This window comes from Ursus americanus, chromosome 2, assembly GCF_024610735.1.
Source record: "Ursus americanus isolate L20-20 chromosome 2, mUrsAme1.1.p, whole genome shotgun sequence".
NCBI classification, from domain to species: Eukaryota; Metazoa; Chordata; class Mammalia; order Carnivora; family Ursidae; genus Ursus; species Ursus americanus.
This window is the reverse complement of record NC_142128.1, coordinates 25,046,048-25,071,337: the sequence shown is the minus strand read 5'-3', so window position 1 is coordinate 25,071,337 and position 25,290 is coordinate 25,046,048. Positions and strand designations below refer to the sequence as shown.

General features: G+C 39.8%; 1 protein-coding gene across 4 annotated transcripts in view; it reads right to left on the bottom strand.

Annotated features, from left to right (window-relative positions):
* Positions 1–25,290, bottom strand: part of LOC148110530 (uncharacterized) — a 49,549-nt gene that overhangs the window by 8,993 nt on the left and 15,266 nt on the right. For all 4 annotated transcript variants that reach the window (XM_087865640.1, XM_087865641.1, XM_087865647.1 and 1 more), the window contains 12 exons: positions 18,695–18,783; positions 17,582–17,697; positions 16,062–16,200; positions 15,823–15,917; positions 14,725–14,827; positions 8,320–8,451; positions 3,981–4,002; positions 2,169–2,257; positions 1,858–1,935; positions 1,412–1,522; positions 759–822; positions 453–591 (listed from right to left, as the gene is read on the bottom strand). In XM_087865640.1, the coding sequence (XP_087721766.1) occupies positions 453–591; positions 759–822; positions 1,412–1,522; positions 1,858–1,935; positions 2,169–2,257; positions 3,981–4,002; positions 8,320–8,451; positions 14,725–14,827; positions 15,823–15,917; positions 16,062–16,200; positions 17,582–17,697; positions 18,695–18,783 (1,177 nt within the window). The remainder of the gene's footprint in view (positions 1–452; positions 592–758; positions 823–1,411; positions 1,523–1,857; positions 1,936–2,168; positions 2,258–3,980; positions 4,003–8,319; positions 8,452–14,724; positions 14,828–15,822; positions 15,918–16,061; positions 16,201–17,581; positions 17,698–18,694; positions 18,784–25,290) is intronic.

The following is a 25,290-nucleotide window of genomic DNA, read 5'->3' as shown; positions in this document are numbered from 1 at the left end:
CCAGTATTGCTGGAGCCCCAACCCACTTTCCACAAAGAAATTCCCATTGTTTCTGCAGCAAGACAATTCCATTTTTCTCTACACATTCTTGACCCAAGTCTGGTACTGAACAAGAAACTGACTGAATTCAGGGCTGATGAGAACATGTGATGAGACTGAAACCAAAAGGACAATGTAGATGGACCCAGAGGGGATCCAGGTATCAAGCTGATTAGTGCTGGTACCTTCCCTCTTCTGCCCCAGTGAATCACACCACAACGTGTGACAAGCAGTTGGAACAGAAACAAAAATGCAGGTTGCACAGATCAAGGTAGGAAGGGCAGGTACTTCTACAGAATGCATTTGGCAAAAATACTCTAGATCCAATTCCCAACGAACTACAACTATCTAGCCTGGCTGCCACATAAATTCATACAACAGTGTTTGTGACGATTAACACAGGAATAGCTTACTCTTCGGCAGCCACTTTTCTTCGTTCAGAGAAATCCATCACGATACCCAATTTCTTCCTTAGCAGCTTCAATTCCACTTCCTTAGCTGCCTTCAAAGAACTCAGGGCATTGCACTTCTGTTCCAGGACCTTTTTGCTTTCTGTAAAGGATGAGTTTTCTTTTGTATGAGTGGGCATGGGACCTGAGAATTTGGTTTTGTTGGGGAAAGGAGAAGGGCAAGACCTTGAAGGCAGGAAGGCATTCTTTCCCTTCCCAATGCAAACTCATTGCCAGCATCTGGGGATTTCTTTCCCTAAAATAACATACCCTTCAGTACACGTTTTTTGGACTCCAAGGCTCCCTGCTCTTCATCCTCCAATGCATCTTGGGCCTTGAAGACGGATATGAGGAAAGACATTCAAGAAATCATGATCACAGAACAATGTGAGTGCACCTAACAGAACGGGATCATGCAGTGCAACAAAGAAAGCCCTTGAGGCATAAATAGAACAAGGAGAAAGTAAGGAGACCCACACTTTTGTATACACACATATACACAAACACACACAAACACATATACCTAATTATATACATAAATTATATATGTACATATCTTCCCCTATTAACATTGAAAATTCTCTCTTCAGCATTGAGAGGAAGGGACTATACAATTTGGCTGGCTATCACCCTTCATAACTCAAGTATCTTGTGGGATTTTCTACATATCTTGGAGGGCAGGGCTGAACGATGTGATAATTACCTAGCTGTGAAATAAACCATACTTCCTAGTCCTTGAAATAGCAGACCTCATCGTGATGGTCCTAAGTGAAATTCCAGCTCACTGTTCGGTAGGAGTTTCAGTTCCCAGATGCCCACTCTCTACTGTGGTAAACAGCAAGCGAATACGCTGCCCTCCCCTCACCCAATGACCAAAAGCCTCCTGAGCCACGTTAAGGTAAATCTCAACAGCCAACTCTTACCATGTCCTCATTCTTGACATTCTTCTCTCTCATAGCTTGCAAGATAGTCCGCTTGAAATGAAGGGCGACATTTAAATTTGCATTAACCCGTTCAACCTTTCCGATGTTCTCCTTCAACAAAACATATTGAATGAGTAATAATAATTCATTACTTAGGGCACATGGGTGGCATCTGGGTGTCGCAGTAGGTCCAACTCCTGCTTTCATTTTGGCTCCAGTCCCCACCTCAGAGTCATGGGACTGACCCCTGCGTCAGCCTACACACTCAGCATGGAGTCTGCTTGGGATTCTCTCTCTCCCTCTGCCCCCCTCCACTCGCTCTTTCTCTCTCGCAAATCAATCAATCTTTATAATAATAATAATAATAATAATAATAATAATAATAATAATTCATTACTTTTATTTCTGTTGTTAGAACACAATTCAGGCAAAGAAGGGATCCTTACCTTCAATTTAAGAATTTTGTCAGAGAGAAACTGATGTTCTCTCTTCATTTCTGCGCGATGTTTCTTTCCTTCCCTGATCTATAAAATATACGAAAAGGGAATCAGAATTCAAAAATAGCAGAGTGTTAGACAAAGCTATCTAACGCTGTGTGACTCCTTTCTCGGATAGAGAGGCAGTGCTCTACACTTGTGAAGCTTCTCTTGAATCGCGATCATTTGTGGGTCACGTGAAATAGGTCAATAGGATGAACTACCAGAGGGGGAAGTAACCAAAATGAAATCACAAAAAATATTTGAAAGGGCACTGATACCTTCTCCTCCCAAATGGATATTTCTTTAGCAAGTTCCCTGTTTTCATTTTTAAGCCGATGGATCTTTTCAGCTATTTGTTGTAAAGTAACTAAAAGGAGAAAAAAGAATTTCTAAGATAATTAGCAAAACCAGTGACATCGAATAATCCCACTGTAATACCCCCAGAGACACATTCTCGGACACTTGGGTGTAACTAACTTGATAGCATTCCCATTGTGCCTGAAAAAGCAAGGTTTAGCAGCATTTGAAACCTAAGACAACCTATTTCAGGGAGATTCCTACTTAAAATGTTTTCAGAAATAGAGAAACACAATCAAATGTCTTCTATTTTTCTCCCATCTGTAAGCATCATTCTTGGAAAATTCAATCACTGCAAATACTTATGTCATCACCAGAGATGTAACAGAAAAATCAAGCATTCTTTCAACTAACATCTCTCTCCTCCAATGATTAAGGTACGTAAGTAGGTCCCTGCAAACAACCCAAAATGAACAAAACCATCCTTTGCTCCTGCTCAGCGCCACGTCTACTTCCAGGTCCTACTTGGAATTCCACACAAGGAAAGCTCAAAATGTCAACTGAGTGGCTACTCAAAGGCCTTCCATGACTTCCTGCTGCTCACAGATTGCCTTTCAGGAACCCCAGGCTGGGGGCTCTGGAGGACCAGATCTTTGGAATCAAACACACTTGGGTACACTCTCCATGTTACACAGAGTCTCTGGAGCGCCTGGTAACTCACAGTTCCTAGAACACAAGGTTTTCTCAGCTCAACTTGAGAATGCTACCCTCCATCCTTAAGGGAAAACAACCCTCATGAACCTCCCTATCACAAGTGGATAACACCTGTAAGCTCTAGAACACAGACTCCTCTAACAGGCACTTAATTCTCTCATCTTGGGGCACCTGGGTGCCTCAGTTGGTTAAGTGACTGCCTTCAGCTCAGGTCATGATCCCGAGGCCCTGGGATCCAGTCCCACATCCAGCTCTCTGCTCAACTGGGAGCCTGCTTCGCCCTCTCCCTCTGCCTGCCACTCTGCCTGCTTGTGCTCTCTCTCTGTCAAGTGAATAAACAAAATCTTTCAAAAAATAATAAGTCTCTCATCTTACCTCAAGTGCAGATTCTCTTCTATTGGCCCAATGTGAGTGCTCTCGTGCCCCGAGATCTCTCTTCTCACCACCACCACTGCTGCACTCACAGGGACAAACACCAGCATTCGAGGGTTTGCTAAGTGCCAGGCAGCCACCTCAGCCGTCAGACAGCACCATGGAATCACCACAATCCATGAGGCCCGGACACAATACATTACCACCCCTGGCACACGTTCCTTTCCACTCCTTCTCCCCTGGCAGGAAAGGCTCCCTCCACTTCAGACTCAAAAGCATGCTTTAAACCTCTCTTGTGACACACACTCTGCCTGGCAATACCTGTCTTCTTCTCCAAGTGTAGCCTGCTTGATAGACTCAGAGTGTTTTCTCATCGTCACATTTCACCAAGAGCCAGGTCATGGCAAAGTACCCACTCCAGACCTCAGGCTCCTATCCTCACTTGCCACCTAAACTTCTCTCTGCAAAATTACACCCTTTTTGTTCTCCCTCCTCCCATGAGGTGTTCCTCCTCCTGGTCTCCTAAGAGATGGCAACACCCTCCACATTATCACTTAGACTCCACATGGAGAAGAGAAAGATTTTCAAGACTTAACAAGTCAATTAGACATCAGAAGTCACCACATTTATCCCTAGTCAAATTACACCCACATCAAACACCGGTACTGAGAATTTATTACAAAGAAAACTAAAGCCAGAAATCTTACCTTCATATTGTCGAGGGGCAATCTAAGAGTGGAAGAAACAAAATTAAGTTTGATGTCAAAACATATTACTAGAAAGAATCTACAGTTCAGATAAATACTGAAATAGTAATCCAAAGAAGTTACAGTAATCATTTTACTTAGCAGAATGAATTCACAGGATTAGAAAGAAGACAAAATTAGCATTTCTAACTATGAAACTCATCTATGACTTTCTCTGAGTCATCATAGTTCACAATTCATTTTTGATAAAGAGCACAAAGGTGTATAACTTACGTTTTACCTCAAAATCTATTCACATTCTATTAAATGAACGTTCACCCTATTCAATTTTGACAAGGGATCGGGTGGACATTTAAAAAATAATCATTAATTCATCGTTTCCCTAACTGTTTTGTAACCAATATCCACACTGAAGTTTAGAACCTGGGATTATTGTTCAATCCTGAAAGATATAAAATGGAAGGAAGGAAGAAAGAAAGGAAGGCAGGCCGGTAGGGAGGAAGGCGAACAAGCAAAAACTCTGAGAAAGATATGCTTCTTTCCTTCTCTAGAAAGCCTTTCTGAAATCTTACAAAGACTTGGCTATTTGCTGAATTCACATGCAGTTACAGCACACAAGGTGTTATGAATTTTCCCAGACTACTACAAATGGAGGGTCATCAAAAAGAAATGAAAGCCATCGACGAGAAAAAGAGTGGCACGTGGCGAGTGATGAAGCATGAGCAACAACAGAAATGACAGCTGATGTTTCGAAAAAGGGGAACCAGGCTCCCCAGAATCGAGTCACCCAGATAAATTATAGCTCAATAAAATCTAGGCAAGACCCCATTTTGACACCATTAGCATATTTCCCCATTCAAAAGTTTTACAGGATGATGAGAGGCTGAGGCCAGCCCCCAAATCTTGCCAGGATATTGGAATATCAGCACACTATCAACAAGCCAGTCATGATAATGTTGTTGGGGAATGTGCATCAGTGGAGGGCAAACAGAAAATCATGGCTATTCCATTAATTTCACGTGCTGCTTAGGAACCTCTGAGCTTCCGTGGCCCTTGTCACCCAGCCCCACAGGCGGGAAAAGTGAAAAGATGGATGGGGCACACCAAATACTTAATATTTTTGTTTTCTTTCTGAAGGGAAGCTTTCTCCATTGGCCGGGACAGGGAGAAAATTCCCATTTAGAAATAAACTCAAAAGCTTTCTGTTCTTCTCAGAAAGGTCTGCCCTCAAGTGAAATATGTCACCACAGCCTAATTGGGGGTTTCCCAAAGACTAAGCAATAGAGCTGAGGGCAAATACTCAACTCCAGTGCTCTCTCCTCCCTGTCTCACCTGGGAGTAAACTCAGTCTAACCCCTAGCCAGTTAAGTAGAAAACATCACCCTAAAGTCCACTTATCTAAGTTTCTTTACTAGGACACAATACCTACCTTTCAACACAACCTTACAGGGCACACTACAGGTAAAAACCACAACAGCAAGCACTAGAAACACACTTCCCATGGCAGAGATGATGGGATTAAGCAGGCTAGGAATTACAAGTCCCTTCCATGTATGATACTGGATCTCAGAATAAAATGGACAATAGGAAGAAGAGATGGTGAATGTACACAGAGAGATGAAACTCTAAGATTTTAATGTAATTCTAGACAACAACACCATAGCAGAAATCAAGAATGCCTTTGATGGGTTCCTTAACAGACTCAACATACCAGAGGAAAGAATCATTGAGCCTAAAGAAATTCCAGTAGAAAATTCCAAAAGAGAACACAAAGACAAAAATTACAAAGACGGCACAGAAAATCCAAGACTAGTGGGACAAATACAAAACATGTAACACACAAATAATAGGAATACCTATTCCTTCAGGAGAGAAGGGAGAGATATTTGAAGCAATGACTGAGGATTTTCCAAAATTAATATAGTCACCAAATCACAGATCCAGGAAGCTCAAAACATCGAAAGCCAGATAAATACCAAAACAAACACACAAACAACTAACAAACAAAAAACACTAACAATGCCTGATCTAGACTATTCAGCTACAGATCATTAAAGACAAAGAAACAATTCTGGAAATCTGGAGCAGGGGTTGGGGTAGGTGTCTGAAGGAGGTGGAGGGGAGCAATAACACCTTACCCAAGAGGAACAAGGATAAGAACTACATCATACTTCTCAGAAACCATGCCATCAAGAAGGACAAAATGTTTACAGTGTTAAAAGAAACATCAAACTAGAAACCCGGCCATTGAAATGATCCTTCAAAACACACTACAGGGTAAGGAAAACTGTCAGGGGTAGTGACAGTCATTACTTCAATGGTAAAGGGGTCAATTCTCCAAAAACACATAACAATTTCTAATGTGCGTGCATTAACAACAGAGAGTCAAAGTACATGAGGCAGAAACGGAAAATATTGCTGGTGGGAATAGATGAATCCATTCCTACTGCTGGAGAATTCAAAATCCTCTTATCGGTCATTGACAGATCCAGCAGATACAGAAGTTCCATGAGAACACAGGTGAACTGAACAGCATCACCAATCCACGGCAGCCATTAACATCTGCAGAATACTTCATTCAACAACAGAAGTACAGACATTCTTCACAATCTCCCATGGAAAAGTCACTGAGAGAGGCCATATTTGGGGCCATAAGATACATCTGAACAACCAAAGGAATAGAAACCACAGGAAGTATGTTCTCAGACCACAAATGACTCACACTAGACATCAAGAACAGAAAGATAGCTGGAGAATGACCAAACAATGGAGATTAAACAACACACTTCTGAAGAACACATGGGTTGGAGGGTAAGAGGAGGGAAGGGTGAAAGAGGTGAAGGGGATTGAGAGTACACTTACTGTGATGAGCACTGAGAAATGTATAGGATTGTTGAATCATGTTGTACACCTGAAACTAATATTACACCGGTTGCTAATTATGCTTGAACATAAAGAAAAAGACACGTATGGATCAAGAAGGCACCTCAATAGAAATTTAAAACTATTTTGGCCAAAGCAACCTTTTTCATGACACATCTCCAAAGGCAAGAGAAACAAAAGATAAAATGAACTTGTGGGACTTCTTCAAGATAAAAAGCTTCGGCACAGCCAAGGAAACAGTCAAAAAAACTAAGAGGCAGCCCACAGAATGGGAGAATATATTTGCAAAGGATACTACAGATAAAAGACTGGTATCCAAGATCTGCAAAGAACTTCTCAAACTCAATAGGCGAGAAACAAGTAAACAAATCATAAAATGGGCCGAAGATATGAACAGACACTTTTCCAGTGAGGACATACAAATGGCTAACAGACACATGAAAAAATGTTCAAAATCATTAGCCATCAGGGAAACTCAAATCAAAACCACACTAAGATACCACCCTACGCCAGTTACAATGGCAAAAACTGACAAGGCAAGAGACAACAATTGCTGGAGAGGATGTGCAGAAAGGGGATCCCTCCTACATTGTTGGTGGGAATGCAAGTTAGTACAGCCACTAGCAAAAACACTGTGGAGGTCCCTTAAAAAGTTAAAAATTGAGCTACCCTATGATCCAGCCATTGCACTACTGAGTATTTACCCCAAAGATACAGACGTAGTGAAGAGAAGGGCCATATGAACCCCAATGCTCATAGCAGCATTGTCCACGATAGCCAAATCGTGGAAGGAACCGAGATGCCCTTCAACAGATGACTGGATTAAGAAGTTGTGGTCCACATATACAATGGAATATTACTCCGCTATCAGAAAGAACGAATTCTCAACACTTGCTGCAACATGGACGGCACTGGAGGAGACAATGCTAAGTGAAATAAGTCAAGCAGAGAAAGACAATTATCATATGGTTTCTCTCATCTATGGAACATAAAAACTAGGATGATCGCTAGGGGAAGAAAGGGATAAAGAAAGGGGGGGTAATCGGAAGGGGGAATGAAGCATGAGAGACTATGGACTCTGAGAAACAAACTGAGGGCTTCAGAGGGGAGACGAGTGGGGGAATGGGATAGGCTGGTGATGGGTAGTAAGGAGGGCATGTTTTGCATGGTGCACTGGGTGCTATACGCAACTAATGAATCATCGAACTTTACATCAAAAACCAGGGATGTACTGTATGGTGACTAACATAATAAAAAAAAAAAATTAAGGAAAATAAAATACTGTGTAATGTTCCAAAAAAAAGAAATTTAAAACTATTTCAATCTAGGTGATAATCAAAATTGACATTATTAGAGGGAAATTTTTAGTGCTGAATGGATATAAAAATGTCCAGTGACTATAAAATTTTCTGCTTATTTATGAATAAAAGTATATCAGGTACTTTGGTATACTTACAGCGAGGACGGTTCTCCAGATGTAAATGAGAAAGGCACAAATGCCCAAATAGCCAGTAAGAATGGGAAAGTTCCACAGAACTCCAGCCCCATCAAGGCCGAGAATGAAACGGTCAGGCACAACGTGGACAAGCTGAAATAACATTTGAGATAATGAAGAATCTCAACGACATTCACAATGTATATGTCACAAGGAATCAACTTCACAGACCCCCAACCAGCCTCCAGGAAGTAAGCACACCTCTCAACTGCCTCCTCCTGGAGGAGAAGGAGCACAGAGGGATTACAAAGGAGCAGGGGCCAACTTTGGGGACTGATGAGTGTGTTTGCTCTCTTACTTGGTGATGGTTTCATTGCTGCTTACCTATGTCAAATATCAACAAATGTATTCTTTAAAAAGATGTTGTGATCATACAACATGGAAGCTGTAGGAAAAATCTAATAGGCAAATCTTAAGAGATTTTATTTTCCCTACAAGCACATTGCAGATATTTTTTCTATAGCTAACAGAACTTAAGAATTTATAAGTCAAAATAAAATAGACAATGCAAGTAAATGTAAATTTAGAGTAGGTAAGAAGTCAGTGACTTCTATTGTACATCCATGAAGGACCTGGATAAACTCCTTTGGAACATTTCAAAAAATACACCCAACATGTATGGAAAAACAAGAGAAAGCAAGAATAAAACATGTACTAGAGATAAAAATGAGAATGTTATATGGACAGATGTTTAGATAAGGACATAAGTGAGACAGACAGGAGGTTTCTCACTAACTCATTAATATAACATGGGATTGTTATTCCAACAAAAATAAATTATTGTTTGGTTTCTGAAAACATTGATGTTTTCTTTCAATGCTCACTTTGCTTCTGAATCACAGTCCAAAACATCAGATTTCTGAAGTACATAAAGATTTGCATCATCAGGTGATCTTGTATATTTTGAGGATATCTGTGAGGTTTTAGTTACTCGAACACCTATCTCCAAAAAGCCAATGAAAGGAATCCATGTTCCTATTTCTTAGTATTGTAACTAAATCAGTCAGTAGCAATTATAAAATTTAACTTTTTAAAGAGAGAAAACATTAAAATAAAAGATTGCATTTATTTATTTGAAAGAGAGAGAGCATGAGCTGGGGGAGGGGCAGAGGGAAAGGAGGAAGCCGACTGCCTCTGAACAGGAAGCCGGACAGGGCTCAATCCCAGGACCCTGGGATCATGACCCAAGCCTAAGGTAGACGTTTAACTGCATGAACCATCCAGAGGCCCCTGAATTCTAAAAGAATACTAAATTCCTAGATATGGACCCCAAAATAAAGAACACATCTCATTTTACAAAAACTAGAGTTATAAGTATTTCAGGAGAAAAGACGTTCACGATGCAATTTGTACTAACTCACACCAAGCTTGAATTTTGTGCAAAACACAACTCTCTAGAAAGTAGCCCCTGAAATCTATAACATTTCCATCTTCAGCCCTCACTGCTGAGGTCAGGAAAATGTGTGCTGGTGGAAACATACACTGTCTTTGAATAGCCACTGTCTGAAAGAGAGCAGTAGCTGTCAGCACCATGGTTGATCACGGGGATCAATTGCACACAAGACAGAGGCCATCTTGTCATGAATGTAAAACACGCCCAGTCGTGGGCACTCGGTACATCTGGCAGCTGTCTGGATGCTGACCAGCAGCTGACTCGTAACTGGATGACATCCAATGGGGCCAATAACACTAGGTTTTCAGAGACAGTGGCCATGAGCAGGTGGAGGTGGGAAATGCAAGACCAGTTAGTTTATGCAAGAGCCCAGAGATGAGGCAGGGTGAGAAAGCTGAACTGATGCAGTTGAGATGATGACTGGGTAGAGGGGAATAATTCCAATCAAGACTACCAAGAAATGTCCTCCTTTGAAGACTCAAAAGAAACAGAACAGAGTCTATTTTGACTGGAGGTATTTGTGTGGAATGATTCTGCCTCAATATAAGGATCCTTCCTGACTACTGACACTTTCCAGATCTCTCTGTAAGAATCTGGTGCAAGCCGATCTAAAGAAGTCTACTTATTTCTAGGGGTGTTCCCTGTCTGTCTCTTTCTTTCTTTCTCTCCTGAGGGTACAGGTTTTACTTTTTAATGACAAAATGAAATATTCACACTGGAAACCAGGTATTTCTTTATATTTGGACAATCCTAAGGACGTTCAGGACCTTTTTACTTTGGGGAAATCAACACTCTGTACATACTTGGCCTAAGAAAGGACGACAACTCATTCACTTCCTGATCCCACCACTCCTAGTGATTTTCCCATGACAAATGTCTCAGCAGAATAAGATCACTTAGTGTCTGCTGGGCGTCTCAGGGCTCCCATGGACCTGGTGGGACACAGAGTCCCTGGGGACAGCCTCCAAGACCAGAAGGAAAGGGCTGACTCAGAACTTGTTAAAAGTCAACAAACCAGGAAGCATGGAGCACAAAGGACATTTCACTTTTTAACACTCTAGTCCCAACACCAATGCTTGAGATATCTTTGTTCCCAGGGCTGCCAAACTCCACAAATATCAACAATGTGCTGATAGGAAAACAAACTACACATAAGATGGACCCTAAACTTACAAGGCTTTTGAAGCAGGAGCTTCACCGGGCTTCCAGAAGCCCGTCTAATACCCATAGTTCCTATTAAATTCGAGTTCCTGACATTTTTAAGGACAATTTTAATGAGATATAATGTACATATCATCTAAGCCCCCTCTTTAAGACAAAGAGCTCAATGGCTTTTCGTATCTTCACAAATCCTTCCTTCTTGACACCATAAACCTAGTATTTTCAGGTTTCCATCCTGCCAGCACTGTGGTTTTTGGACCAAGCAGCGCAGACAGGATGTAGAACTTGGTGTGGACAGTTGTGGCCACAACCCCTTCAGGCTGACCGAGAAACCTGCCCTGTGGTGCTCGGTCTTCAGGGAAATGTGAAGGTCTTCTGAAGTTCCCATCAAGAACCCCAGGAAAAAGCTGTTATTTAACCACCGTGTCAAAGAACCCACTAGGAAGGAAGACACTACCAGCAGCTTTGGGGCACCTGGGTGGCTCAGTCAGTTAAGTGACAAAGTCTTGGTTTGGATCAAGTCGTGATCTCATGGTCCTGAGATTGAGCCCCTCTTTAGGCTCTGGGCTCACCACACAGCTGGCTTGGGATTCTCTCTGTCCCTCACCCTCTGCCCTTCCCTCTGCACCTGTGCCCTTTCTCTCTCTCAAATAAATCAAATCTTAAAAAAAAGAAAAGAAGGAAGACACCACTGAAGTGCCATGTTTACTCACATTTGGGTTTGGGGAACCGGGACACCAGAGCAAGAGCAGCCAGAACAGTCTCTGCACCTTCATGTCTTGGTCCTTTCAAGGGGCACTGGGGCACCAGGGAGGAGGTGGAGATCGGGGGTGGTGTGGGAGTGGGGGTGGGTGGGGTAGGGAGTGGTGGGAGGGGATAGGGTGGTAAATAGGGATGGGGGTAAGGTGGAAATAGAGGGTAGGATTGGGGAAGGCGTTTGTCAGGACAAGAGGAGGTCTCGGACAGTGTCAGGGTCAGATCAAGTACTCAAGGGGAGGCAGGAGGGTTCAGAAAGGTTAGTAGGTCAGCAGGTTAGTAAATCACTAGGTCAGCAGGATACAGTAGCAGGTTAAATGATTGGAGGAGAATCCACCTTCTTCCAAGCCTTCACCTGACTGAAGGTATCCTTAGCAACACAGAGGCTGTATACTTTCTCTCGACCAATCAGCTGCCTTTGCCCCTGGTACATCATAATGGACACCCCGTGTGACCTCGTTTGTAAGTATCCCCTTCCCAATGTGGTCTCACCACACACCATCCCAACGACAGGTCTTCTCTGGAACTTTGGCAGACCTTCTTGTTTCTGCTCCCTCCCAACCCAGGTCCCTGTTCCCTCTTTTTTTCTATTTTTTGTTTATGTATTTATTTATTTAATTTTAATGTTTTTTAATTATATTATGTTAGTCACCATACAGTACATCCCAGGTTTCTGATGTAAAGTTTGATAATTCATTAGTTGCGTATAACACCCAGTGCACCATGCTATACGTGCCCTCCTTACTACCCATCACCAGTCTATCCAATTCCCCCACCCCCTCCCCTCTGAGGCCCTCAGTTTGTTTCTCAGAGTCCATAGTCTCTCATGCTTCATTCCCCCTTCTGATTACCCCCCATTCTTTATACCTTTCTTCCCTTAGCGATCATCCTAGTTCTTATGTTCCATAGATGAGAGCAATCATATGATAATTGTCTTTCTCTGCTTGACTTATTTCACTTAGCATTGTCTCCTCCAGTGCCGTCCATGTTGCAGTAAGTGTTGAGAACTCGTTCTTTCTGATAGCGGAGTAATATTCCATTGTATATATGGACCACAACTTCTTAATCCAGTCATCTGTTGAAGGGCATCTCGGTTCCTTCCACGATTTAGCTATTGTGGACAATTCTGCTATGAACATTGGGGGGCATATGGCCCTTCTCTTCACTACGTCTGCATCTTTGGGGTAAATACCCAGTAGTGCAATGGCTGGGTCACAGGGTACCTCAATTTTTAACTTTTTAAGGGACTTCCACACTGTTTTCCAGAGTGGCTGTACCAACTTGCATTCCTACCAACAATGTAGGAGGTTTCCCCTTTCTCCACATCCTCTCCACCAATTGGTGTTTCTCGCCTAGTTATTTTTGCCATTCTAACTGGCATAAGGTGGTATCTCAGTGTGGTTTTGATTTGAGTTTCCCTGATGGCTAATGATTTTGAACATTTTTTCATGTGTCTGTTAGCCATTTGTATGTCTTCATTGAAAAAGTGTCTGTTCCTATCTTCTGCCCCTTTTATGATTTGTTTCTCGCATATTCAGTTTGAGAACTTCTTTGTAGATCTTGGATACCAGTCTTTTATCTGTAGCATCATTTGGAAATATATTCTCCCATTCCGTGGGCTGCCTCTTAGTTTTTTTGACTGTCCTTGGCTGTGCAGAAGCTTTTTATCTTGATGAAGTCCCACAAGTTCATTTTATCTTTTGTTTCTCTTGCCTTTGGAGATGTGTCATGAAAAAGGTTGCTTTGGCTGATGTCGTAGAGGTTGCTGCCTATGTTCTCCTCTAGGATTTTGATGGATTCCTGTCTCACATCAAGGTCTTTCATCCGTTTGGAGTTTATTTTTGTGTATGGTGTGAGAGATTGGTCAAGTTTCATTCTTTTGCATGTAGCTGTTCAATTTTCCCAGCACCATTTATTGAAGAGACTGTCTTTTTTCCACTGGATGTTTTTTTATTCTTCCATAAAGTGGGAGACCATTTGGGAGTTGCAAAGCAGAGAGTGAGATCCAAACTATTATCATTATTTGTATGTCCCAGAAGACATTTTAGAGTGTCTTTCTACCACTGTGACACAAACAGTATTCTGGATGCTTATGATTCTACATAGACTACCATTTATTTCATAGTGGAGTCATGACAGAACATATCATGCAATGGGACAATCGAATAAGTTAGAATGCATTGTAACAAGGTCTGTAAGAAACTGTCTCCTTCAAGGTTTCCCTTATGTGCTGTTCTAATCTACACCCACTGAACTGCTACTGAAGCAATGGCATGCTCCCCCCACCACAAAAGAGCAAAAATCTATGTAGATTTTTCATAATTATTATTACAATTATCAGCATACAATGAGCCACACATTATAGTGCTTAATATATTCAAGGTACTGTACTAACCAGCTTTATATAAGAGATCTCATTTACCCTCACCAATATCCCAGAGACACGTGTTTCCATTTTACACATGTAGAAACTGAAGTTCTTCACAGAGAAATTGACCCAGATTATGTAGCTAAACATAGTAGTAATCTTTTTTTTTCTTTAAGATTTTAAAGTAATCTCTACACCCAACATGGGGCTCAAACTCATAACCCTGAGACCAACAGTCACATGCTCCACTGCCTGAACAAGCCAGGAGCCCCTGTACCATCTTTATTTAAAAACAGATAAGCCTGGACCCCTGGGTGGCTCAGTCAGTTGAACGTCTGCCTTTGGCTCGGGTCATCGTCCTGGGATCGAGTCCTGTATCAGGCTCCTTAGTCGGCAAGGAACCTGCTTCTCCCTCTGCCTGCCGCTCCCCCTGCTTCTGCTCTCTCTGACAGATAAATAAAATCTTTAAAAATAAATAAATAAAATAAAAACAGACAAGGCCAACTTCAGAAACTACATACTTAACTACTACATTATGCTAGTCATATAGGTCTTAATTCCAAATGCTCAGCTTGAATTACACTCTTATTTTTGTAAAGAAAGGTAATAACAGGAAATGGTGTCTGTGACTATCTGTTCCAGTCTCATAATTTTAAGGAAAGCAAACATACAGGTCAAAGATACTAACCTTCCTTGGGCCATACTTAAGGAAATACCGAGCCAATTCAAGGGTTGTTCTAGCATCTTCTGTGGCATCATGACCAAGCCTATCTGGACACTGTATATCCTTCCTGGAAAGCCAAGATAAAACTGACACACTCGACAGCATTTTCAATGATAGGTTCTTTCAACCACCTCTAATATTCTGGTTCCATGTAAAATTTCAGCAATCTGATAATCAGATTTTATCACAATAATCAAAATTCCTTTATTCCTAAGTGCCAGGAGAGTACCCGGAGTGAGAGGCACTGACGATGTACAATGATCAGGAATGGCTTTGTCTACAGCAAGAGTATCATCTGGACAAAAGGCTACCCAGTAAAGGCTCTGGCCACTCCCCAGCCAACCCCTTGCCTCATTCTTTTAGATGTAACCACTATTTAAAGTTACCTTCCAGAAATTTTATATTTCCATGCAAGTGTCTATATGTACTTAAATTTTTTCTTGGTCGTTTTCAAAAACCTTAAAATAGTACATATGTTTGTGTCTATAAATTTATCTAAATCTAATCTATATCATACTGATATCTAGGCATATACAGATCTTGTTCTAAATCTCCATTTTATTCTTAGTACTTTAAGAGGTTTCCTTATTAGCACTTACAGATCCATCACATTCTTTTAAGAATAACAAAGTATTCAATAATACAGATAAATGTAATTTATTTAACCACTCCTATAGAATATTGGCAGTTTTTGGCTGTTTTAAACCATACTATAATGAACATCTTTGTACACATGTGTTTGTACATAATAGGATACATTCAATATAGAAACATTATGTTTTCAAATTTTGGTTAACTTTTCTGGCAGTTCTATCCAGTTCTATCCATCAACCTTCAGATATAAATGTATACCCCTTTCTGGATTCCCATAATTTCTTCATCTCTGAGTCATACTTCTCTGGAATTAGGATCCCAGGATTCATAAGAAATGAAAGGAATCATGTTTACAGACTAAGAGGAAGAACAGAGACCCTGAATTCTGCAATATGCATTAAATAAGAAATTATATGCTAACTTACATGCAACTTGTCAGGACAATATTATAATATGCAAATAACCTACCCCAAAATAGCTTTGGCTAAGAACTTTAGCTTAAATCTTCTGCCCTGCTCTCTGACATAAAGCAATGATGTATCAATAACATATGGATGTATCATCTGAGGAGGAAAGAGAATAGAATGAGTAGCATCCTGTGCTAAAGGAAAAAAACAAATGGGCTGGGGAATAGAAGAACCCAAGACTTTAGATTTGAAATAAATGGAAAAGGCATATATGCTGGAAAAACTAAGTCAGATACTCACTTTCAGTGCTCTGAGATCCAAGTCTAAGGAATGGCCCACTAACACAGCATCAGGAGGAAGCAGTGCTTTTAAATGTCTCTGTACATCTTTGAGTTTGGTTGTCACTGGGTTAAGAATCTTCTTTGTGATTCCTGAAAAGCTTTCAATAAAAAAAGAGAAATGGACAGGTCAGGATATTAATAGGTTTTCCTCCTTGAAAAGTCATTTCAAAAAGAATATTTTAAAAAATTAATATATGCTCAGTGTAAAAAGGTTGAAAAAAAAAAAAAAAGGTTGAAAATACAGATAAGCAAAGAGGGAATTTAAAATAACCCCAAATCCCATGAATCAGAGATGATCACTTTTTACATTTTAGTAAATATCCTTTCATATTTTTTGATACATATATTCATGTGTGTGTATATACACACACACACACATATATACATACACATACAAATATATATATATATATATATATATGTATATATATACACACATATTTAAAGATTTATTTGAGAGAGAGAGAAGCAGAGAGAAAGAGAGAAAATCCTCAAGCAGACTCCCCGGTGAGCACGAAGCGTGATGCAAGGCTCGATCCCAGGACCCTGAGATCATGACCTAAGTCGAAATCAAGAGTTGGATGCTTAACCGAATGAGCCACTCAGGTGCCCCCATGTATATATTTTATTTTTATAAAAATGCAATCATAATGCATATTACTTTATAACACGATTTTATCATTTGCCATATATCAAGTTTTCACATCGATAAATTTCAACACATCCTTTTAAATGGTTAGAGTATTCCATTATATGGATTTCACATATTTTAACCAATCCCCTACTTTCAGATGTTTATATTCCCATATTTTTTAAATACTGTGACAAACACGCTATACATACATCTTTGCCACAAATGATTGTTCCCTAAGAATACTGTCTAATTATGTCTGCTAATAAGACAATCTTTATCACTATCATGGCCTCTCTGTGCCTAAGGTAAGCATGAATCCATAGATGCAACTTCAAGAGTAATGTTTTACTAGCTTTTCTTTGCCTAATCACTATAATATGTACATTCTGAAATTACAAGATAATCTTTAAAAAGACAGACTAAAATTTTTGAGCTTCCAATTTCTGTTATGGAAAAACTTTGTTTTGTTTTGATTTTTTGAGGTCAAGGCAGCTTAAGCTCTAAATTTGACTGCCAAATAGTGATTCGCAGATTTTTCCAATGAGGTCTTATCAGAGAGCAAAACTCCACCTGTTTGGCAGTTGCTACATAATGATTACAGCTGGGAGAAGATCTGCTTACTTAAGGTCACAGGAAGACTAGAGAGCAAGAAGGTTTAAGAGCTTTATACACTGACGTTGTGCAATTTCAGTTTTAAAATTTACAGTTGTGCTACCCCAGCCTTGTCTTTGGTAACACAGAAGTAGATTATACCTAAACAAACAGAAACTACAAACTATTCCTGTTATCACATTCCACTCTAGTCTGCCAGGGCTAGGGAGGGCAGAAGGCAAGGTGAAAAATACCTGGTAAGGTAGTCCAGAATCTTGTTGTCAGGTTTAACGAGTTCATCCATAACACAGCAGCCTCCTTCAGCAACCAGTGAGATGCGTGTTAGCTCTCTCCCTTTGGATGTGAGGCACTGAAAGACCAGGCCATAGTCAGACTGCTGAACTGCGGAAGCTCTTGCTTCCTCTCATTATTCACACTATCTCAACCGCCATCAGCTGTAATCTACTGGAGTCCCAGTGACAATGGCAGAGACTTTGCTAACTAGAGAGCCCAGTTTGAATGAAATTAAAGCTAGGCAGACTGCTGAACATTTCATCTAATTGCTCTGAAAAGGATGTGCTCAAGGAAGATGGGTGGAAATAACATCATTCATCATTTTACCATTTATTGTGTATGACATCCCAGTATTAGCTGAGTACCACTAGAAAGTAATTTTTTAATAGTGCACTCCATTATCATCTAATGCAATACTAAGCATTCTACATACAACACCTGATAATAACATGATGAGGTACCTCTATTATTATCCCCACTTCACAGAGGGAGAAGTTGAGAATGAGAGGTTACGGAATTTGTCCAATGTGACAATGCCATTAATAGGCAAGGCCAGGGGATACACAACCTGATGCGAGACTCAAAAACTTTAGTTCTTAGCTACTCATTAAGAAATGAGAGACTGGTACCTGAGTACTGACAGGGGATGCCCTGTCTTCGAAAGGAGACTTACTAATTAGACAAAGTAAAACACAAAGGGAGCTTGAGGGAAATTCTACTTCTAATCTTAAATGTGTGAAACTAAGCCAAACCAATGGTAATTGAGTCAAAGTCTTTAGGGAAACAGTAACAAAACACTTGTTCAAAGGACAGAAGGAGTAAAGTTAGGGTAATTGCCAGAGATTTGGTTAAACATAACAACTAGTTAGAAAACTTATGTGATATCTTTTCTTCATCCTGGAGCATATATCCAAGTTTTCTAAAATGTGAGTAAAAGGGTCTACTTTCAGTTATTTAAACTGAAATACTGGAACTAAATGCACTGGTTCACTGGTGCATTAGACTCAATAAATCATCTTCTACTAGACTCTAGTTTGTAATCCTCCAGTTGAAACATTAAAAGTAGTACTTACCATTTCACAGTCAAGTCCAAAGAGAGGACTGTTGTCTGTTATAGAACCATTACATTTGGTAAGTACAAAGTTTTCACAGTCAGGAAAACCTAGGAGGAAAAGAAAATATCTGCCTTTAAAACTAGAGATGATAAACATCATTCTTAGATTCATTCACCGAGGGAAAACTGAAATACTATATTTACTAGTCACCTTCTCTGTTAGACACTTGAAATATAAAAATTATATGAGAGACAATGTCAGTCCTCAAGTTTTTCGCTTATGCTCATTTTTATATTATGGGAGAATACTACAGGCTGCCCTTATAGGGGATAATAGGGCCTAGACTTCTTGGCAGTTACCAAGTAACAATTTTTCCTCCATATAAGAAAAGAGATTATAACTAAATTGTAGCTGGGGCGTCTGGGTGGCTCAGTCAGTTAAGCATCCAACCCAATTTTGGCTCAAGTCATGATCTCAGGGTTGTGAGATCGAGCCCTGCATCAGGCTACACGTTCAGTGCTGGATGTAGAGCCTGCTTAAGATTCTCTCTCTCCTCTCCTTCTGTCCCCTCCCGTGTCCACGCACTCTCTCTCAAAAAAAAACCAAACCAAAACAAAAAACACCTAAATTTTGACTAAATCCCAAGTCACTGGACTAGAGGAGGATGAATACAGTATGCAAAAACTGCATGTAACATCTTTCTTTCCTAAATAAAGAAAAAATAGGAATGAAATTCCACCACAGTAGAGATCTAAAAGGATTTCACCATAGGCAGAAAGTAACATTCACCACATGCACCCCTGCACCTAACTCTACCCTTAAGACCTCCCTGAGATCTCTGTTCAGAAACATGCCTGCATTTTTCTGGAATCAAAGCCTGAAAATTCCCTACAGGAACCCACTTAAGGTACCGCCTCCGTTGTGTACCCTTAGTCAATAACCAGGCACATTCAGCTCAGAGGTCCCAAAGTGTTTGAACCATTGAAGATTTCCTACCTTCAGACAGAGGCTTAAACAGTAAAAATACTTAGATCTTGTAAGACAAGAAACAAAGTAGAGTTTGAGAAACTTTGACTAGTTTCTATGTCATCGTACCTCAAAATTGCCAACTAATTACAATTAAAAAAATTAAAATATGATCTACACCAAAAAAGAGAGGCATCCCCAAATCTGGGAGACTTTATACTTGCTGCCCTTATCTATATGATTAGTAGCAATAATAACAAAAAATAACTTTTAAAAATCACTATGTGCCACCCACCATGCTAAGCACTTTTGTATACATTAACTCATTTAATCCCCATGGCAATCCATGATATCTGAGCTATTAACTCCATTTTACAGATAGCATATGAAAAGATGTTCAACATCATCAGCCATCAGAGAAACAGAAATCAAAATCATGAGCTACTGCTTCACACCACTATAATGGATGTAACAAAAAGACAGAATAAATAGTTGTTAAGAGGGGCGTCTGGGTGGCGCAGTCGTTGAGCGTCTGCCTTCGGCTCAGGGCGTGATTCCGGAGTTCTGGGATCGAGCCCCGCATCAGGCTCCTCTGCTGGGAGCCTGCTTCTTCCTCTCCCACTCCCCCTGCTTGTGTTCCCTCTCTCGCTGGCTGTCTCTGTCAAATAAATAAATAAAATCTTTTAAAAAATAAATAAATAAATAAATAAATAAATAAATAAATAAATAGTTGTTAAGAATGTGCACAAACCGAAACCCTTATTATTGCTGGAGGGAATGTAAAGTGGTGCAGCTGCTCTGGAAAAAGTCTGATAGTTCTTTAAAAGACTAAACAATTACCATATGACCCAGCAATTCTACTCCCAGGTATATACTTCCCCAAAATGAAAACACATGTCCACACAAAAACTCGTACCTGAATGTTCATAGCAGTATTATCCATAATAGCCAAAATGTGGAAACAATCTAAAAGTCCATCAACTAATGAATGCACAAAATGTTATATATCCATATACAGAATATCATCTGAATGAAAATAAAGGTGACAGACAGCAGCTACACTTAATGAGCACAGCATAATTACAGAGCTGTCAAATCACTACGCTGTACACCTGAAACTAATGTAACATTGTATGTCAAGTACTATACTTCAATAAAAATAATTGCTTGTTAAATCTTAAAAAAATGAAAGTATAAGGCTTTAATAAGTAGGACAAACTGAAAGAAGAAAGATACGAGTTTTCATATATGGATGGAGCCACATATATTATTTTCAAACTAAATTTTATACACACACACACCACACATATATGTTTTTAATACTTACTTATTTAAGTAACCTCTACACCCAATGTGGGGCTCGAACTCACAACCCTGAGATCATGAGTCTCATGCTTCTGACTGAGCCGGTCAGACACCGCCTAAAACTAAATTATATTTAATCTTATTAAAATTAAATTTAAAATAAAAGGAAATTAAAAAAAAAGAATGAAGTACTGATACATGCTACAACATGGATGAAACTTGAAAACTTTATGTTAAGTGAAAAAAGCCAGCTACAAAAGACCAGCTATGGTTTAATTCCATTTATATGAAATACCTATAATAAGTAAATCCACAGACAGAAACTAGTGATTGCCTAGGGGGTATGGATGTTGTGTGAAAAATAACAGTACAGGGTTTCTTTTGTGGTGATGAAAGTATCCTAAAATTGATTATGGTGATGGTTGCAAAATTCTATAAATACGCTAAGAACTATTGAATTGTATTATGTTAAATGGGTGAATTATATGGTATGTAAATTATGTATCTCAATAGAGTGGGGTTTTTTTATTTTATATATATATTTTTTTACTCTTTTTCCAGCATCCCCTTTATTTTTTTTTTATTTTATTTTTTTAAATAATGATTTTTTATTATATTATGTTAGTCACCATACAGTACATCCCCGGTTTTCGATGTAAGGCTCGATGATTCATTAGTTGTGTATAACACCCAGTGCACCATGCAATATGTGCCCTCCTTACTACCCATCACCGGTCTATCCCATTCCCCCACCCCCCTCCCCTCTGTAGCCCTCAGTTAGTTTCTCATAGTCCATAGTCTCTCATGTTTCATTCCCCCTTCTGATTACCCCCCCTTTCTTTATCCCTTTCTTCCCCTACTGATCATTCTAGTTCTTATGTTCCATAGATGAGAGAAATCATATGATAGTTGTCTTTCTCTGCTTGACTTATTTCACTAAGCATTATCTCCTCCAGTGCCGTCCATGTTGTAGCAAATGTTGAGAACTCGTTCTTTCTGATTGCTGAGTAATATTCCATTGTATATATGGACCACAACTTCTTAATCCAGTCATCTGTTGCAGGGCATCTCGGCTCCTTCCACGATTTAGCTATTGTGGACATTGCTGCTATGAACATTGGGGTGCATATGGCCCTTCTCTTCACTACGTCTGTATCTTTGGGGTAAACACCCAGTAGTGTAATGGCTGGATCATAGGGTAGCTCAATTTTTAACTTTTTAAGGGACCTCCACACTGTTTTCGGGAGTGGCTGTACCAACTTGCATTCCCACCAACAATGTAGGAGGGATCCCCTTTCTCCACATCCTCTCCAACAATTGTTGTTTCTTGCCTTGTCTATTTTTGCCATTCTAACTGGCGTAAGGTGGTATCTCAGTGTGGTTTTGATTTGAATTTCCTTGATGGCTAATGATTTTGAACATTTTTTCATGTGTCTGTTAGCCATTTGTATGTCTTCATTGGAAAAGTGTCTGTTCATATCTTCTGCCCATTTTTTGATTTATTTGTTTCTCGTGTATTGAGTTTGAGAAGTTCTTTGTAGATCTTGGATACCAGTCCTTTATCTGTAGTGTCATTTGCAAATATCTTCTCCCATTCCGTGGGCTGCCTCTTAGTTTTTCTGACTGTTTCCTTGGCTGTGCAGAAACTTTTAATCTTGATGAAGCCCCATAAATTCATTTTATCTTTTGTTTCTCTTGCCTTTGGGGATGTATCATGAAAAAGGTTGCTTTGGCCGATGTCGTAGAGGTTGCTGCCTATGTTCTCCTCTAGAATTTTGATGGATTCCTGTCTCACATCGAGGTCTTTCATCCATTTGGAGGTTATTTTTGTGTATGGTGTGAGATAGTGGTCAAGTTTCATTCTTTTGCATGTAGCTGTCCAATTTTCCCAGCACCATTTATTGAAGAGACTGTCTTTTTCCCACCGGATGTTTTTTCCTGCTTTATCAAATATTAGTTGCCCAAAGAGCTGAGGGTCCATTTCTGGGCTCTCTATTCTGTTCCACTGGTCTATGTGTCTGTTTTTGTGCCAGTACCATGCTGTCTTTGTGATCACAGCTTTGTAGTACAGCTCGAAATCCGGCATTGTGATGCCCCCAGCTTTGTTTTTCCTTTTCAACAGTTCCTTGGAGATTCGGGGTCTTTTCTGGTTCCATACAAATTTAAGGACTATTTGTTCCAGTTCTTTGAAAAACGTTCTCGGTATTTTGATCGGGATAGCATTGAAAATGTAGATTGCTCTGGGTAGCATGGACATTTTAACTATGTTAATTCTTCCGATCCATGAGCATGGAATATCTTTCCATCTTTTTATGTTTTCCTCAATGTCTTTTAAGAGTGATTTATAGTTTCTAGAGTAAAGGTCCTTTATGTCTCTGGTTAAGTTAATTCCAAGGTAACGTATGGGTTTTGGTGCTATTGTAAATGGGATGGATTCCCTAATTTCTTTCTTCGTTCTCGTTATTCGTGTACAGAAATGCAACTGATTTCTGAGCATTGATTTTGTATCCCGCCACGTTACTGAATTGCTCTATAACTTCTAATAGTTTGGGAGTGGCTTCTTTTGGTTTTTCCATATAGAGTATCATGTCATCTGCGAAGAGAGACATTTTGACTTCTTCTTTGCTGATTTGAATACCTTTGATCCCTTTTTGTTGTCTGATTGCTGTTGCAAGGACTTCTAGTACTATGTTGAATAATAGTGGCGAGAGTGGGCATCCTTGTCGTGTTCCTGATCTTAAGGGAAAGGCTTCCAGCTTTTCCCCATTGAGAATAATATTTGCAGTAGGCTTTTCATAGATGGCTTTTATGAGATTGAGAAATGTAGCTTCTATTCCTACACTCTGAAGGGTTTTAATCAGGAAAGGATGCTGTATTTTGTCAAATGCTTTTTTGGCATCGATTGAGAGGATCATATGGTTCTTGAGTCTTTTCTTGTTGATATGATGTATCACGCTGATTGATTTGCGAATATTGAACCACGCTTGCATCCCAGGTATGAATCCCACTTGATCGTGGTGGATAATCCTTTTAATGAACTGTTGGATTCTATTAGCAAGTATCTTGTTGAGGATTTTGGCGTCCATATTCATTAGGGAAATCGGTCTGTAATTCTCCTTTTTGAGGGGGTCTTTGCCTGGTTTGGGGATCAAGGTAATATTGGCCTCATAGAATGAGTTTGGTAGCTTTCCTTCTGTTTCTATTTTTTGAAATAGCTTTAGGAGAATAGGTATTATTTCTTCTTTGAATGTTTGGTAGAATTCCCCAGGAAAACCGTCCGGGCCTGGAGTTTTGTTATTTGGAAGGTTGTTTATCACTGACTCAATTTCTTCATAATTAATTGGCCTGTTCAAGAAATCAATTTCTTCCTGTTTCAATCTTGGTAGTTTATAGGTTTCCAGGAAGGATTCCATCTCTTCCAGATTGCTTAGTTTATTGGCATATAGCTGTTGATAAAAATTTCTAATAATCCTTCCAATTTCAATGGTGTTCGTCGTGACCTCTCCTTTTTCATTCATAATTTTAATAATCTGGGTCCTTTCTCTTTTCTTTTGGATAAGTCTTGCCAGTGGCCTGTCAATTTTATTGATTCTCTCCAAGAACCAGCTTCTAGTCCTGTTGATCTGCTCTACTGTACTTCTGGTTTCTGCTTGATTGATTTCAGCTTTAATTTTGGTCAACTGCTTCCTCGTGCGTGGATTAGGCCTGTCCCTCTGTTGCTGTTCCAGCTTCTTGAGGTGAGAATATAAAAACTGCATTTTAGATTTTTCTATTCTTTTGAGTGAGGCTTGGATGGCTATGTATTTCCCCCTTAGGACCGCCTTTGCAGTATCCCATAGGTTTTGGACTGTTGTATTTTCATTCTCATTGGTCTCCATAAATTGTTTAATTTGATTTTTGATTTCCTGGTTTATTGAGTCATTCCTGAGCAGGATGGTTCTTAGTCTCCAAGTGTTTGAGTTTCTTCCAAATTTTTCCTTGTGGTTGAGTTCCAATTTCAGAGCGTTGTGGTCTGAGAATATGCAGGGGATAATTTCAATCTTTTGGTATCGGCTGAGACCTGTTTTGTGTCCCAGGACATGGTCTATTCTTGAAAATGTTCCATGGGCATTAGAATAGAATGAGTATTCTTTGGTTCTGGGGTGTGGTGTTCTATATATATCTAAGAGGTCCAACTCGTCGAGTATGGCATTCAAAGCCTTTGATTCTTTGCTTAGTTTTTGCCAGGGTGTTCTGTCTATTTCTGAGAGTGGAGTGTTGAGGTCCCCTACTATTAATGTATTTTTATCTATATGTCTCTTTATTCTGGTTAAGAGCTGGCTTGTGTATCTTGCTGCTCCCCT